General features: G+C 40.2%; 1 protein-coding gene and 1 long non-coding RNA gene across 5 annotated transcripts; one reads left to right on the top strand and one right to left on the bottom strand.

Annotated features, from left to right (window-relative positions):
* The first annotated feature begins 44 nt into the window (after positions 1-44).
* LOC127929295 (uncharacterized) lies at positions 45-1,429 on the top strand. Of its 4 annotated transcripts, XR_008134327.1 has the most exons (4): positions 45-334; positions 390-428; positions 459-557; positions 1,349-1,427. It is a non-coding gene; the product is annotated as an uncharacterized LOC127929295 (long non-coding RNA). The 4 variants fall into 4 exon arrangements; XR_008134325.1 differs by lacking the exon at positions 390-428 and having other exon boundaries at positions 429-557; positions 1,379-1,429; XR_008134324.1 differs by having other exon boundaries at positions 390-557; positions 1,379-1,429.
* Positions 1,403-5,911, bottom strand: LOC127929294 (fumarate hydratase, mitochondrial-like). The gene is made up of 3 exons (XM_052517278.1): positions 5,752-5,911; positions 1,899-2,027; positions 1,403-1,603 (listed from the first exon to the last, which is right to left on the bottom strand). Exons 1-3 carry the CDS (start codon positions 5,857-5,859, stop codon positions 1,418-1,420), a joined length of 423 nt encoding a protein of 140 aa, XP_052373238.1. The 5' UTR covers positions 5,860-5,911; the 3' UTR covers positions 1,403-1,417.
* Between the last annotated feature and the right edge of the window lie 7,579 nt (positions 5,912-13,490).

Genomic DNA, 13,490 nt, shown 5'->3' with positions numbered 1-13,490 from the left:
GGTACCCAGTCTAATCTGTGTTAGAACTAGACTGGTACCCAGTCTAATCTGTGTTAGTAGACAGGTACCCAGTCTAATCTGTGTTAGTAGACAGGTACCCAGTCTAATCTGTGTTAGTAGACAGGTACCCAGTCTAATCTGTGTTAGTAGACAGGTACCCAGTCTAATCTGTGTTAGTAGACAGGTACCCAGTCTAATCTGTGTTAGTAGACAGGTACCCAGTCTAATCTGTGTTAGTAGACAGGTACCCAGTCTAATCTGTGTTAGTAGACAGGTACCCAGTCTAATCTGTGTTAGTAGACAGGTACCCAGTCTAATCTGTGTTAGTAGACAGGTACCCAGTCTATCTGTACAGACAGGTACCCAGTCTAATCTGTGTTAGTAGACAGGTACCCAGTCTAATCTGTCTAATCTGTGTTAGTAGACAGGTACCCAGTCTAATCTGTGTTAGTAGACAGGTACCCAGTCTAATCTGTCTAATCTGTGTTAGTAGACAGGTACCCAGTCTAATCTGTGTTAGTAGACAGGTACCCAGTCTAATCTGTGTTAGTAGACAGGTACCCAATCTGTCTAATCTGTGTTAGTAGACAGGTACCCAGTCTAATCTGTGTTAGTAGACAGGTACCCAGTCTAATCTGTCTAATATGTGTAGTAGACAGGTACTGAGTCCTAATGTGTTAGTAGACAGGTACCCAGTCTAATCTGTAATCTGTGTTAGTAGACAGGTACCCAGTCTAATCTGTGTTAGTAGACAGGTACCCAGTCTAATCTGTCTAATTCGTGTTAGTAGACAGGTACCCAGTCTAATCTGTGTTAGTAGACAGGTACCCAGTCTAATCTGTGTTTAAAAGTAGACAGGTACCCAGTCTAATCTGTGTTAGTAGACAGGTACCCAGTCTAATCTGTGTTAGTAGACAGGTACCCCAGTCTGAATCTCCACCTGTGTTAGTAGACAGGTACCCAGTCTAATCTGTGTTAGTAGACAGGTACCCAGTCTAATCTGTCTAATCTGTGTTAGTAGACAGGTACAGTCACAATCTGTCTAATCTGTGTTAGTAGACAGGTACCCAGTCTAATCTGTCTAATCTGTGCTTAGTAGACAGGTACCCAGTCTAATCTGTGTTAGTAGACAGGTACCCAGTCTAATCTCTGTGTTAGTGGTGATTGACAGGTACCCAGTCTAATCTGTGTTAGTAGACACAGGTACCCAGTCTAATCTGTGTTAGTAGACAGGTACCCAGTCTAATCTGTGACAGGTACCCAGTCTAATTCAGGTGTTAGTAGACTGGTACCCAGTCTAATTCAGGCTAGTAGACAGGTACCCAGTCTAATCTGTGTTAGTAGACAGGTACCCAGTCTAATCTGTGTTAGTAGACAGGTACCCAGTCTAATCTGTGTTAGTAGACAGGTACCCAGTCTAATCTGTCACAACGTTGACAGTCATGCGACCCTCTCCTGTAGTGGATGTGGCTGTTCCCCCTGTATCAGGCACCTCATCAGCAGCCTGCACGATGGCATCAGCCAGCCTCGGGTCCAGTCCGTAGTCCTTGTTGACCTCTGCAGCAGCCCTCTTCAGAATCCCAAAGGCTTTGATCACCTGGATCTGTTGGACACCAAAGACAGTTAGTGAGGACGTGTGGCGCTACGATGATGTCACTGATACACAACGATACTCTGATTACAGGAAGTAACCTTTAGTCTGATCTGAATCTGGGGAAAATAGGACAGGAAATTGTTGCAAGGATGTGTGTCCAATTTGTAGCGAGAGCTAGCTACAATGACCCCACACCCCTGAGACATGGCGGGACGGGTGACCTACAGCCACAGGGATCCACAGCCGTGTCTCAGGGCTCAAGCTACACCTTGATAGATGGAAGTAGCATCTAGTCTGAACTTACTGGCATTCTCTCCGACGGTCCTCCGATCTTGAAGTTCATGGTGGATCGGACTGTCTGAGCCCCATAATACTTGTCAACGGGCACCTTCAGCTCTCCGAAGGTGTCTGCCTCAATTCTGTACTCTGAAGACTGAACAACAACATGGAGACAGTCAAATAGAAAAGATGAAAAGTCAGTCGGGGTTAATTGACTGCGGCTAGCTACATGGTTATTTGACTGCAGTTAGCTACATGGTTAATTGACTGCAGCTAGCTACATGGTTAATTGACTGCAGTTAGCTACATGGTTAATTGACTGCAGCTAGCTACATGGTTAATTGACTGCAGCTAGCTACATGGTTATTTGACTGCAGTTAGCTACATGGTTATTTGACTGCAGTTAGCTACATGGTTAATTGACTGCAGCTAGCTACATGGTTATTTGACTGCAGCTAGCTACATGGTTAATTGACTGCAGCTAGCTACATGGTTATTTGACTGCAGTTAGCTACATGGTTAATTGACTGCAGTTAGCTACATGGTTAATTGACTGCAGTTAGCTACATGGTTAATTGACTGCAGTTAGCTACATGGTTATTTGACTGCAGTTAGCTACATGGTTATTTGACTGCAGTTAGCTACATGGTTATTTGACTGCAGTTAGCTACATGGTTATTTGACTGCAGTTAGCTACATGGTTATTTGACTGCAGTTAGCTACATGGTTATTTGACTGCAGTTAGCTACATGGTTATTTGACTGCAGTTAGCTACATGGTTATTTGACTGCAGCGAGCTACATGGTTAATTGACTGCAGCGAGCTACATGGTTAATTGACTGCAGTTAGCTACATGGTTATTTGACTGCAGTTAGCTACGGTTAATTGACTGCAGTTACTACCGTAATTGACTGCAGCTACACGGTTATTTGACTGCAGTTAGCTACATGGTTATTTGACTGCAGTTAGCTACATGGTTATTTGACTGCAGTTAGCTACATGGTTAATTGACTGCAGTTAGCTACATGGTTATTTGACTGCAGTTAGCTACATGGTTATTTGACTGCAGTTAGCTACACGGTTAATTGACTGCAGTGAGCTACATGGTTATTTGACTGCAGTTACGCACATGGTTAATTGACTGCAGTTAGCTACATGGTTAATTGACTGTGGCTAGCTACATGGTTATTTGACTGCGGCTAGCTACATGGTTAATTGACTGCAGCTAGCTACATGGTTATTTGACTGCAGTTAGCTACATGGTTAATTGACTGCAGCTACAGTACTACGTAGAGTCATGACTACATGGAACTCTATTCCACAGTACTACATAGAGCCATGACTACATGGAACTCTATTCCACAGTACTACATAGAGCCATGACTACATGGAACTCTATTCCACAGTACTACATAGAGACATGACTACATGGAACTCTATTCCACAGTACTACATGGAACTCTATTCCACAGTAAAACATAGAGACATGACTACATGGAACTCTATTCCACAGTACTACATAGAGCCATGACTACATGGAACTCTATTCCACAGTACTACATAGAGCCATGACTACATGGAACTCTATTCCACAGTACTACATAGAGACATGACTACATGGAACTCTATTCCACAGTACTACATAGAGCCATGACTACATGGAACTCTATTCCACAGTACTACATAGAGCCATGACTACATGGAACTCTATTCCACAGTACTACATAGAGCCATGACTACATGGAACTCTATTCCACAGTACTACATAGAGCCATGACTACATGGAACTCTATTCCACAGTACTACATAGAGCCATGACTACATGGAACTCTATTCCACAGTACTACATAGAGCCATGACTACATGGAACTCTATTCCACAGTACTACATAGAGCCATGACTACATGGAACTCTATTCCACAGTACTACATAGAGCCATGACTACATGGAACTCTATTCCACAGTACTACATAGAGCCATGACTACATGGAACTCTATTCCACAGTACTACATAGAGACATGACTACATGGAACCTATTCACAGTACTACATAGAGCCATGACTACATGGAACTCTATTCCACAGTACTACATAGAGCCATGACTACATGGAACTCTTATTCCACAGTACTACAGAGCCATGACTACATGGAACTCTATTCACAGTACTACATAGAGACATGACTACATGGAACTCTATTCCACAGTACTACATAGAGACATGACTACATGGAACTCTTATTCCACAGTACTACATGGAACTCTATTCCACACTAAAACATAGAGACATGACTACATGGAACTCTATTCCACAGTACTACATAGAGCCATGACTACATGGAACCTATTCACAGTACTACATAAGCAGAGACATGACTACATGGAACTCTATTCCACAGTACTACATAGAGCCATGACTACATGAACCTATTCCACAGTACTACATAGAGCCATGACTACATGGAACTCTATTCCACAGTACCACAGAGCCACTACATGACCACACATGTAACTCTATTCCACAGTACTACATAGAGCCATGACTACATGGAACTCTATTCCACAGTACTACATAGAGCCATGACTACATGGAACTCTATTCCACAGTACTACATAGAGCCATGACTACATGGAACTCTATTCACAGTACTACATAGAGCCGCTGACTACATGGAGACTCTATTCCACAGTACTACATGAGCCATGACTACATGGAACTCTATTCACAGTACTACATAGAGACCATGACTACATGGAACTCATTACAGTATACATAGAGCCATGACTACATGGAACTCTATTCCACAGTACTACATAGGCTGACCATGGAGACTCTATTCCCACAGTACTACATAGAGCCATGACTACATGGAACTCTGTTCACAGTACTACATAGAGCCATGACCACATGGAACTCTGTTACAGTACTACATAGAGCCATGACTATATGGAACTCTATTCCACAGTACTACATAGAGCCATGACTACATGGAGAGACATGACTACATGGAACTCTATTCCACAGTACTACACAGAGCCATGACTACATGGAACTCTATTCCACAGTACGACATGAGAGTACTATAGAGCTGACATGGAACTCTATTCCACAGTACTACATACATTTACAATGTATTTTAATGTTTTTTAAAAAATGGTATTATTATGTATATTACTGCCTTCATTTGTGCTGGACCACAGGAAGAGTAGCGGCTGCCTTGTACAGTGTGACTTGTGATGAGACTGTTCACCAAAACCATGAGCCTTTATGTTAGATTCCTAGGAGCTACTTTCACCACCTACCTCGTACCCCTCTACACACTGACTCGCTAAGTCACTCCTTGTATAGCCTCGTTATTGCTATTTTATTGAGTAAAGTTAACTATTTGCTTCTTCTTTTTTTTTTTTTAAGACATTGTTCTTACGTTTTCACTCTGTATTGTTGGTTAATAGCTCGTAAATAATTATTCCACGGTCAAATCTACACCGGTTGTATTCGGCGCAAGCGACAAAATACAATTTGATCTCCGTGTTGACTTGGTAAAGTAATGCAGTGAAAGTAGCCAGTTAACAGACAGCTGTAAACTGACTTTGACCTTCTGCCAGCCTGACAAGATAACATTAGCCAAATGACAAGCTTGCTACCAGAATATTGCTGTGAATGTTTCTCTTGTTTGACACACTTGGGTTGTCCTAAAACAGAATTACTACATTCATGTAAAGCTCGATAGCAAGATGGCGAACTATTTCATTTGAGCTCGTACCACTAACTAACTAACTAACCAACCAGTTAGCTTGGCTAACTATTAAGGTCATCTGCAGGGCCTGCGATGGACTAACAACTGACTATAAAACCCCGATAAGACCCCCAAAACGTACCATTCTGGAGGAGATGACTGCAGGACTGTGCTTTGTGTTGGAAAGGCTCCTCTGCAACGCCTGGACGTTGCAGTTAAATCGCAGGACGTTTCTCAAAGGGAGATACATTGCGTTATTTAACCCAGCTGTCCCTTCAGACCAGGGCGGAACTAAAAAATGAGCCAACTACACCGTCTGTGTTAGGGGTCGGAAACATATATTTGCAACATTTCTTGTGCACGTGAGGGGGGTAATCATTTAAAGCAGCACACCGAATCAAAAGCGATGTAAAAACGTTATACTACATTTGACTGTCTTCGTGCCGTTGAAACAAGTGACGTTGTTTGATATTACTGTATTTGTCATTACATTTTTTTGGCCTTTTGGTTTGTCTAAACTTGTGTTGGGAAAATGCAAATGTGTAAGCGATCATGTAATAATATAATAATAATAATATTATATTATTATTATCATGTATCCTGTATAGCCGCTAGTGGGCGCTATTTACATGTCTTTTGACGGATCTCCACGTCAAAAATAATTTTAAATAGCGGACAGGCTCGAAATCATGCAATGTTGAGTCCTAAACTGCTATCTCTAATAACTGATAGGCACAGAGGGACAGGTGAGCACTGCAGCTACTGATTTAATTGTCTAAACTTGAATTTATGCTATGAGGATTTTTAGGCTAAATTGTTTTAAGCCTTTGTGTGTTGTTTGTTGACGCCTGAGAAGAGTCCCCAGATCAGTTTTTCAGAGTTGCCACCAGTCCTGCTTTTACTTGAGCAGGAACATAAAAGTAAGGCATGTGATCCATTAGAAATGGTGAAATTGAATTATAGACAACTTAAAATATTGCCAGTAAAAGTAGCACTCACTTCTGTCATCATTAAGTGCTTTGAGAGGCTCGTTAAGGATCATATCACCTCTACTTTACCTGTCACACTAGACCCACTTCAATTTGCTTACTGCCCCAATAGATCCACAGACGATACAATCGCCATCACACTGCACATTGCCCTATCCCATCTGGACAAGAGGAATATCTATGTAAGAATGCTGTTACTAATTTCAAATGTATATACTGTTTTCTACTGTGTTTTAGTCAATGCCACTCCGACATTGCTCGTCCTAATATTTAAATATTTCTTAATTACATTGTTTTACTTTTAGATGTGTGTATTGTCGTGAATTGTTAGATACTACTGCCCTGTTGGAGCTAGAAACACAAGCATTTAGTTAGATACTATTGCACTGTTGGAGCTAGAAACACAAGCATTTAGTTAGATACTACTGCACTGTTGGAGCTAGAAACACAAGCATTTAGTTAGATACTACTGCACTGTTGGAGATAGGAACACAAGTATTTAGTTAGATATTACTGCACTGTTGGAGCTAGAAACACAAGCATTTAGTTAGATATTACTGCACTGTTGGAGCTGGGAACACAAGCATTTAGTTAGATATTACTGCACTGTTGGAGCTAGAAACACAAGCATTTAGTTAGATATTACTGCACTGTTGGAGCTGGGAACACAAGCATTTAGTTAGATATTACTGCACTGTTGGAGCTGGGAACACAAGCATTTAGTTAGATATTACTGCACTGTTGGAGCTGGGAACACAAGCATTTAGTTAGATATTACTGCACTGTTGGAGCTGGGAAACACAAGCATTTAGTTAGATATTACTGCACTGTTGGAGCTGGGAACACAAGCATTTAGTTAGATATTACTGCCCTGTTGGAGCTAGAAACACAAGCATTTAGTTAGATACTACTGCACTGTTGGAGCTAGGAACACAAGCATTTAGTTAGATGTTACTGCATTGTTGGAGCTGGGAACACAAGCATTTAGTTAGATGTTACTGTACTGTTGGAGCTAGGAACACAAGCATTTAGTTAGATATTACTGTACTGTTGGAGCTAGGAACACAAGCATTTAGTTAGATATTACTGCACTGTTGGAGCTAGAAACACAAGCATTTAGTTAGATATTACTGCACTGTTGGAGCTGGGAACACAAGCATTTAGTTAGATATTACTGCACTGTTGGAGCTAGAAACACAAGCATTTAGTTAGATACTACTGCACTGTTGGAGCTAGGAACACAAGCATTTAGTTAGATATTACTGCACTGTTGGAGCTAGGAACACAAGCATTTAGTCAGATATTACTACAATGTTGGAGCTAGAAACACAAGTATTTAGTTAGATACTACTGCACTGTTGGAGCTAGAAACACAAGCATTTAGTCAGATATTACTACAATGTTCTAGGAACACAAGCATTTCGCTACATCCGCAATAAGATCTCCTAAATATTTGTAGGTGACCAATGAAATTAGATTTGATTAGATTTTTAATTATAGATACAGTTCATATGGGTTTAATACCAATTTTCTGTATAAACAGCCTCTACAATATAGCCTCTTCAGTATCACCAGCGAAGCACCATCACACCACCTCCTCCATGCTTCACGGTGGGAACCATACATGCGGAGATCATCCGTTCACCTACTCTGTGTCTCATAAAGACACTGCAGTTGGATGCAAAATTCACACATTTGAACTCAACAGACCAAAGGACAGATTTCCACCGGTCTAATGTCCATTGCTCGTGTTTCTCGGCCCAAGCAAGTCTCTTATTATTATTGGTGTCCTTTAGTAGTGTTTTCTTTGCAGCAATTCAACGATGAAGGCCTGATTCACACAGTCTCCTCTGAACAGTTGATGTTGAGATGCGTCTGTTACTTGAACTCTGTGAAGCATTTATTTGGGCTGTAATCTTAGGTGCTGTTAATCTCTAATGAACTTATCCTCTGCAGCAGAGGTAACTCTGGGTCTTCCATTCCTGTGGCGGTCCTCATGAGAGCCAGTTTCATCAAAGCGCTTGATGGTTTTTGCGACTGCACTTGAAGAAACTTTAAAAGTTCTTGAAATCTTCCCGATTGACTGACTTTCATGTCTTAAAATCATGATGGACGTTGTTTCTCTTTGCTTATTTGATCTGTTCTTGCCATAATATGGACTTGGTCTTTACCAAATAAGGCAATCTTCTGTATACCACCCCTACCTTGTCACAATACAACCAATTGGCTCAAACTCATTAAGAAGGAAAGAAATCCCACAAATGAACTTTTACCAAGGCACACCTGTTAATTGAAATGCATTCCAGGTGACTACATCATGAAGCTGGTTAAGAGAATGTCAAGAGTGTACAAAGCTGTCATCAAGGCAAAGGGTGGCTATATCAAGAATCTCAAATATAAAATATAAAATATAACATATATTATATATATAATATAATATATATTGTGTAACACTTTCTTGGTTACTACATGATTCCATATGTGTCATTTAATAGTTTTGATGTCTTCACTATTATTCTACAATGTAGAAAATAGTAAAAAATAAAATAAAAAAATAAAAACTTGAATGAGAAGGCGTGTCCAAACTTTGGACTGGTACTGTATGTTTTCTAAAAGGCAGTAAATGAGGCTGAATTAACTGTTTCTCTGCCAGACAGGGCTCTGCTGATAACCAGGTGTAGCAGTGGTAAGGACTCCATGGTGCTGAAAAGAAAGCTCTGCTGTTGGGACAGCTTTATGTAGATCCTAACAGTTTGTGGGCACTGTTTGTCACCGTTATATATGCCAGCAAAGCCACTACACAACACAACACCAAACAATACATTAATTGCACTATATAAAATATTTTTTGAGTTTGCCATACCAAGATTTACATGCTAATATCGCCACTGATTCTAGTATTCTAATTCCTAATTCTATGGAAAATACTGTATCTTGAAAACCGGAAACATCCGCTTTCAGCCGCTCCCCCTGGAGAGATTTTGGTTGGCTGAGCCATATTAGAAAAGGAGGAGATAAGAATCCCAGCGGGAAATGAATAGAGGAACATATAACGCTCCGCCCAGCAGATTGTCGACCAATCACGTTCCCGTTATCAGCGGTTGCTAAGCTAATCGTCAAGCAATCCCTTCTAAAGGTCTGGGTATGACTCCAGAAACGTCCCTACATTCCTCGAAAGTACTTAATGTCTTGATTTCAACGCTTTACGATATTGCAGAGGACAGGTTAAGTTTTAGATAACTGTAATATAAAGCGCCAAACAAATTAACTGTGTTATTGTTATTATCTCATATCCTGGAAAATGTTTAATATCTTGAGCTTGGTCCTTCTGTAGCTCAGTTGGTAGAGCATGGCGCTTGTAACGCCAGGGTAGTGGGTTCGATTCCCGGGACCACCCATACGTAGAATGTATGCACACATGTATGTATGTATGCATGAATGTATGCACACAGTTGGATAAAAGCGTCTGCTAAATGGCATATATTATTAATTATATATTATGTTGAGCTTCTTGTTCACATAATTGGTGCTCAGGTTGGATTTTTTTGTTCTAGCGCCCAATTGACTCCTTGAATGAGAGAGTTTTAAAACTTCAACTTTTTCTCTCATTTGCATGGCAAAAATGTGTGTAGAATTGCAGGAAATTAGCTTTTAAAAACTACATCCATTTGTCAACACCACCGAGATGGGGGGGCCTTTTCTAAAAAGCCCTTATCACGGCCACCATATCAGCCCCTTTTTGATCTGGGTTCGGTTTGTTCACGTGACATTCTGTGAAAATTCAGGATCCGAAGTCCACGCCCCTTTCGTCGGTGATTGGTCAACAGTACTGCTCCTAGTTGGAGTGGGAATAAGAGATTTTACACACGGTTTTTACCCTTCAGAAATAAATCAAAACTAGTCTGCTCTGTATATCTATGTTCCTGTAGATGGCAGCAATGATGTTCCTTCTGTTAAGGTGGTCCATAAATCACACAGGCAGGCGGCACTCAATGGGGACAAGTGAAACCATGATAGGCCACCCTTGTATTTAATCTTACCTTTATTTAACGAGGCTAGTCAGTTAAGAAAAAGTATTATTCACAATGACGGCCTACCGGGGAATAGTGGGTTAACTGCCTTGTTCAGGGGCAAAACGACAGATTTTTACCTTGTCAACTCGGGGATTAAATCTAGCAACCTTTCGGTTACTAGTCCAACGCTCTAACCACTCGGCAGCATAAATCAGGTCGCAAACCATAAGCATTTTAATTGTTGTCGAATAATCTATGATGTTACTTGGTAATCTGGGGGCAGATGAACTGTAATTACATTTAGGTAGCCTAATCATCATAATGGGTCCTTCTGTGGCTCAGTTGGTAGAGCTTGGCGCTTGTAACGCCAGGGTAGTGGGTTCGATTCCCGGGACCACCCATACGTAGAATGTATGCACACATGACTGTAAGTCGCTTTGGATAAAAGCGTCAGCTAAATGGCATATATTATTATTATTATATTATTATTTCAACACTATGGACCTAATCAGGTGATAACAGCGCTGAAGACCCAGTTTGTATAAATTGTTGAAAACGAATATCCATCTGTGACACAACAGATTATGGTCCTAAAGCCTGTGGCTACACCCTCTTACTTTCTCTCACAGTAGACAGGATAAAGTAGCCTAGACGGCCTATGGGTATTCATGGCATTAGCTTTAATAATATACCACATATTTAGAATAGATACAGTTGGGTGTTTGATGGTTATTTATTTTATTAAACCCCGTTTTTATGAATTGACTCCATTAAATTCAAAACGTCTCTAAAATCGGCCATGTGTCGCCAACAACGTCGGTGCCGCTCGACGACATTAGACAGCGATGACCACCCACCCTGCTCTCTGTAACTATCAGCTGTTTGTCGGAACAGAAGTCCGGACGCCACTCCGATCAATTCACTGCAATCATTGTCAAAGTCCCAATATTAGCCGTCTAGTGATTTGACTTTCATGTGAGGCTATATGTCTAAGCTTCTCTCGTATCAGTGTTTATTCTTCGGGTCTCTTTTATCTAAATTACGACGTTAGAAAGTTTTCTTTATTAGAGTGACTCGCTTGTAGAAAAATCGAATCGGCTAATCAGTGGAACTATTGTCAATGGGATTTCAGCTTTGCGGCACAATTTTGCATCAAGACAAAGAAAAATAACTGTTAATTAAAAGAGCTGAAAAGAGCCGAGTTACAAAATTGCAGCTTCAGTGAATATAGAATATAGGCTGCGAAATATTACACAAAAATATTACACAAACGTTCAACATGTAGGCTAGGGCCTGCTCGTAGTCATGGACTCTGGAGAGAGCACAGACCACTTATTATTGATCAAACTGAAACATTAGAGAAGTTATAACGGAATGTATTCATTACTGTTTAACAGAGAAGAGGAAACGATGCGGGAATAATCCGATAGAGCCCCTACTCGGTTAGCTATTTAAAACCACTAACATTCATAATAGACCCACAACACACAGCACTGTTATACTTGACGGGCTACTATAGTGTCTCTCTATTGGCTCACTGATACAGGAATCAGCCTCGGGATCATTGCAATCATCCAAATCATGAGTTAATCACCTGTCACAGACACAGTTGTATTTTACAATCTGTTGTTACCGTTTAAATCTGTAGTAATAGTCTGTGATAATGTGCTCCAAATATCCGAATGATTCAGGCCATTATAATTTACTTTTTACAGATTAGAGGGTTTTTTCTACGTTTTATGCACATGGGAAAACCACGTGAAAAGCCTGTTCTATTGAATCTGGAAAACATTTACATTACATTTAAGTCATTTAGAATAGCCTATTCTATTGAATCTGGAAAAGCCACTTTACAATAGTGTGCATCTAAATCTATAGAAGGATTACTATATTGAATCTGGAAGGATTACTAAAACCACATGAATAGCCTATTCTATTTCATCTGGAAAACCACGTGAATAGCCTATTCTATTGAATCTGGAAAACCACGTGAATAGCCTATTCTATTGAATCTGGAAAACCACATGAATAGCCTATTCTATTTAATCTGGAAAACCACATGAATAGCCTATTCTATTTCATCTGGAAAACCACGTGAATAGCCTATTCTATTGAATCTGGAAAACCACATGAATAGCCTATTCTATTTAATCTGGAAAACCACGTGAATAGCCTATTCTATTTCATCTGGAAAACCACGTGAATAGCCTATTCTATTTAATCTGGAAAACCACGTGAATAGCCTATTCTATTTAATCTGGAAAACCACGTGAATAGCCTATTCTATTTAATCTGGAAAACCACGTGAATAGCCTATTCTATTTAATCTGGAAAACCACGTGAATAGCCTATTCTATTTCATCTGGAAAACCACGTGAAAAGCCTATTCTAATCTGAAAACCATGTCTTTTTAACATGTGCCTACGAATCTGTCAGAGATGTTCATACCATCTTTTGAATCTTTTAACAGATAACACGTGAATGGCCTATTTTATTAATCTGAACATAGAATAGCCTTTCATTGGTAATCTGATAAACCAGGATAGCCTAATGATTGGATATTATTGAATTATAAAGTGTATTTGAATCTGGGGACCAATCGCCTATTCTATTGAATGTGTACCTGCAGGAAGTGGCCTGCTCTATTATCTCCTCCCTCTAATGCTGAGACTTATAAAGAAATGTCTTTTTAACATGTGCCACTCAGAGATGTCACACTCAACAGATAACCAACTCATGGAAGGTAAGATAAAGGATAGCCTAATGATTGAGATTATTGAATTATAAAGATTTGAGGGGACCAATCGAGTGTGTGTGTGTGTACCTGAGGAAGTGGCCTGCTCCGTTAGCTGAGATATGAAGTAAGCTTTAACTGAGGT

Source organism: Oncorhynchus keta, unplaced genomic scaffold (genome assembly GCF_023373465.1).
Source record: "Oncorhynchus keta strain PuntledgeMale-10-30-2019 unplaced genomic scaffold, Oket_V2 Un_scaffold_6334_pilon_pilon, whole genome shotgun sequence".
Classification (NCBI taxonomy): Eukaryota; Metazoa; Chordata; class Actinopteri; order Salmoniformes; family Salmonidae; genus Oncorhynchus; species Oncorhynchus keta.
This window is presented reverse-complemented; position numbering and strand designations above follow the sequence as displayed.

Coding starts and splice junctions, on each gene's coding strand:
- LOC127929294 (XM_052517278.1), bottom strand. CDS start 5,859: ATGTATCTCCCTTTGAGAAACGTCCTGCGATTTAACTGCAACGTCCAG. Junction 2,028..5,751: donor CAGTCATCTCCTCCAGAATG/GTACGTTTTGGG, acceptor GTTGTTGTTCAG/TCTTCAGAGTACAGAATTGA. Junction 1,604..1,898: donor GACCGTCGGAGAGAATGCCA/GTAAGTTCAGAC, acceptor GGTGTCCAACAG/ATCCAGGTGATCAAAGCCTT.